Raw genomic sequence first — 3,582 nt, forward strand, 5'->3', positions numbered from 1 at the left:
GCCCATTATATACCTTGCCGCTTAATTATTACACCAAGTAAATGCATCACCAGAATACAATAGATCTTGTAAGCCACAATCATCAAGAGTATTCGAGAAACCTGCCATTTGAGATAAAGGACGAACTGCACCACCCCTGTTTTTCCGATTCAAAGATTATTTCATTAAAATCCCCACTCCACCAACCAGCCAAGGAATTAATTTGTCTCGGTTAATCATGTAAATCTGCTAGACGACCGAGAATTGAAGCTGCCAAGAAAATTTCCGAAGAGAGACTATATATAAGATGAATCGCCACTCATTCAATCCATCTTTTGACGATACAATCAATAAATTCGGAATCAAGATGCCGGAAATGGAATTCCCTGTTTTTCTTTATGACCAGAAGACTTGCCTTTGGCTTCCCGAATACCGACAGATCCAATTACATACAGATTATATTGCAGAGCGTGTTAACACAAACATGAGTCTCACTCCATCATTTTACCTATCATACAGGTATGTACTTTCAACATTTTTGTGTGTGAAGCAAGTGACTCATTGGAGTCGAGATATACGAAAACCCGAAAATCAGAATATCTTCACTAAAATCCACCATGTTCAACAAAATCAATTATAAATTCAAAATTTTGAAAAAGGTGCGTAGGTACACAAAGTATATATAGTTCAGCTTTCAGTTTTCCTTTTCTTCTTTCGTTTTCTTTCCTCAGAGTGCTCCATGGAACTTGTAGTTGTAGATGTAACAACACTGTTTCCCTTGGCCGAATCCTGAGTGATAGTACTCTTGGTTTTGCCACTCTGGGTGCTTGTAGCTTGACCACTCGTTGTATGAGGATTTTTCGGTTTAATACTACGAGTTGGAGTAGCCAAGGGACGACCGGACAAGGTTGACGTGGCCATGGAAGACTTTTGAGATTGGCTCAATTTGAGATTATTTCGTTTTTTTAACTCACTGGGGTCTGGGTAATGGATCAGAGAAACCCGCCTGGAAATCTTCCCAGCTGTTGCATACAAAAAGCAATTCACATATAATGATTGTCTTAAAAAATATATACATTGCACTAGGATCACACTTTACTGTATATAATTAAGAATAATATTGCAAGTACATGAGAGGACACATTTGATGTATTATTTCACAATAATCTCTCAGCCTGTTTATAGTGTCCCGAGGACAATCTTTCCCTAAAAACTTATAGTACAAACTAAGGCTAATTTCTACTAGAAGCATTATTAGGAAAACATAGGAAATTATGCTCAATGATTCTGTCTAACCATGTCATCATCACAAGATGTGCTGAATAGGGTTGAAACAAGCAGATCAGTTCATAAACGAGGTAGATCATTAAAATTAAATCCTCTAAGAGAACAATGACAAAACACTAGGGGGATCCTAACATGTACGTGAGAGGTGGACACAATATGCATTGATGTTGTTGGCCATTATTTAATAAATGCATTTGGAAAATAGTGTTTTAAGCCGAAATAATTTTTTCCCAGAAAAAGTGCATTTATACTTTCCTAAATGGGTGTGTTTGTTTGTTTGTTCGTTTGTTTTTGGCAAAAAATGATAGTGCTTAAACAAGGGACAAGCTAAAAGCCAGGGGAAAAAAAATAGTTTTCAGCCCCTCTCAAGTGGTGTCAAGTTGGTGAAGTAGATGATCATTGGTTTAATTATCCGTACCTAACACTTTTTGGATGAGCTTGTCACACAAGGTTTGCCCAAAGAAGTTTACCTAGTTAGCATGGTTTGTAAGCTATCGTGTTGACCCCAAAGTTTACCCAGTGCCCTGCGTTCATTGTCATAAAAAATGTAGTTTTCAATTTCAGCTTCAGTTTCTTGTTAAAAAACTTTTTCAATGTTTAACCCAAATATAAATTCTTTTTTACTTCTATTTTCATGAAAAACTGCTTGAGAGGAGCTTTTGTGGTCGGACTGACAAAAGGCTATACTCTTAATTGTGTAAGATTACTCTTTAAATGCTATAAAAATATGGTTTTGAGAAAGACAAACCAGAACTGGCGATTCATGCCCAATAATCACAACCAAGCCATAAAGAATAATTAGCAACTATGCAGTACATCTACAATACTTCAATGATGATAAAATATAAATGCATACCAATTTCTGCATCTGCGGTTGAAGATAAGAAAACTATAGGTTCTGGACCTTGGGATTTCAAACTAACTACGTCATATGATTTTCCTGACACAATAAATCCATGGGTCAAGGGTAAAGCTGTTAATAGACAAATCCAATAGAATGAACACCACTGAGCACAATAGAGTTGAAAAAAGATTACCAGATGCGCACTCGAAACTCCCTATACAACCATCACCATTGAGTTTCAACGATGCTTCTGTCCCACCAAAATCAGGAGACTGAAATCAATGAAAAGTTAATCAAATTACACATAATCAAGATTCTTAGAAAAAAGCTTCAACCTGTAGTTCATTTGGAGTCTGAATTACAGACACACTCAAAGAAAATAATTAAGGAAAGCTTTTCTCCTGCTTCATCCAAAGGAGAAGACACATATGAAACAGTTTTTTAATCCTGCTAAGCTTAAAATTTATGCCCTCCATTTGAAATATGGATGCATGATCACATCAAATCATACTTGATTAACAGGCCACTGAATAAGCCAGAGTTCAGTCGAGTCCGTTATATTGAGATCAACGAGCGGAAGCCTCTTATCCTCCACAAACTCCTCTGGGGGCTGGTAAACATTCTCCGCAGGCACATCCATTGCCTCTGAAAAAATAAATACAAAATTGAGGTGCAAATAGAACGTTTGTCAAATAAAATAAAGAAAATATAAAACAAAAACTTGAGCAAATATACAAAATCCCAAAAGCAAGTTCGAACATGCTGACAGGCACAGGCGTTGATGATCACAAATATAAATTCATAACACGTAAAGCACCCGAGTTTTTTTATTTTATTTTTAAAAAAAGAAACCATTTTTTAGGGATGCAACGATAGCCATTAACAGCAAACCCTTTATCCCCAATTCAAAAAGAATAGCCACAATGTAAGAAAAAATAAATCTTTCTAACTTAAAATAAAAATAAATATAGCGACACACGAGCAAAGTATAAGAATAACCAATTTACAAAAAAATTCTCACTTCTGTGCTCAGAAGAATTGCAATTAGGAATAGTATGTTCGCATTCAGACAATTCTAACACATTTAATAGCAGAGATAATAGTTAAATTAAAACAAAGAAAAGAAGGAAAAATCGCATTACTTGATTATCCGACGGCGGCGGCAGCTGAGGAGTGAAGCCTGAAGGTTTTGAAGGAGGTGGATAAAAATTGGCGCAACGAAATTTTGGGCTATAAAAAGCCCAATTTAGTTCTTCTGTATTCGGGCATTATTTGAGCCCGGTCTTCTTATAATTCCTGAAATTAATAATTAATATTAATAATAATAATAAATATGTACTCTAGTAAGAATTCATTTTATTTGTCATAAATTAATTTTTTTAATGTAACTATGCACTTAATTGATTAATTTTTAAATTTAATCAATATCCATCCATTTAACTTAAGGCCAATATCATCATCTGTTTATTTGA

At 35.1% G+C, this 3,582-nt stretch overlaps 1 protein-coding gene across 3 annotated transcripts; it reads right to left on the reverse strand.

The window, feature by feature from the left end:
- Positions 1-560: 560 nt before the first annotated feature.
- Positions 561-3,352, reverse strand: LOC140866397 (uncharacterized). Of its 3 annotated transcripts, none has more exons than XM_073271375.1 (5): positions 3,253-3,352; positions 2,622-2,755; positions 2,304-2,382; positions 2,123-2,206; positions 561-1,001 (listed from the first exon to the last, which is right to left on the reverse strand). In XM_073271375.1, the coding sequence occupies exons 2-5, from the start codon at positions 2,748-2,750 to the stop codon at positions 667-669; spliced, it is 627 nt and encodes a 208-aa protein (XP_073127476.1). In that variant the 5' UTR covers positions 2,751-2,755; positions 3,253-3,352; the 3' UTR covers positions 561-666. The 3 variants fall into 3 exon arrangements, with proteins under 3 accessions (XP_073127476.1, XP_073127478.1, XP_073127479.1); XM_073271377.1 differs by lacking the exon at positions 3,253-3,352 and adding an exon at positions 3,132-3,211; XM_073271378.1 differs by lacking the exon at positions 3,253-3,352 and adding an exon at positions 2,870-2,985.
- Positions 3,353-3,582: the final 230 nt, after the last annotated feature.

Source organism: Henckelia pumila, chromosome 4 (genome assembly GCF_033568475.1).
Source record: "Henckelia pumila isolate YLH828 chromosome 4, ASM3356847v2, whole genome shotgun sequence".
Lineage (NCBI taxonomy): Eukaryota > Viridiplantae > Streptophyta > Magnoliopsida > Lamiales > Gesneriaceae > Henckelia > Henckelia pumila.

What these genes read in the sequence shown, in the direction of transcription:
- LOC140866397 (XM_073271375.1), bottom strand. Translation starts at nt 2,750, where the DNA reads ATGGATGTGCCTGCGGAGAATGTTTACCAGCCCCCAGAGGAGTTTGTG. An exon ending in GAGTTTCGAGTGCGCATCTG is followed by an intron (nt 2,207 to 2,303) that starts GTAATCTTTTTT and finishes TTATTGTGTCAG; the next exon opens with GAAAATCATATGACGTAGTT. An exon ending in AACCGCAGATGCAGAAATTG is followed by an intron (nt 1,002 to 2,122) that starts GTATGCATTTAT and finishes TGTATGCAACAG; the next exon opens with CTGGGAAGATTTCCAGGCGG.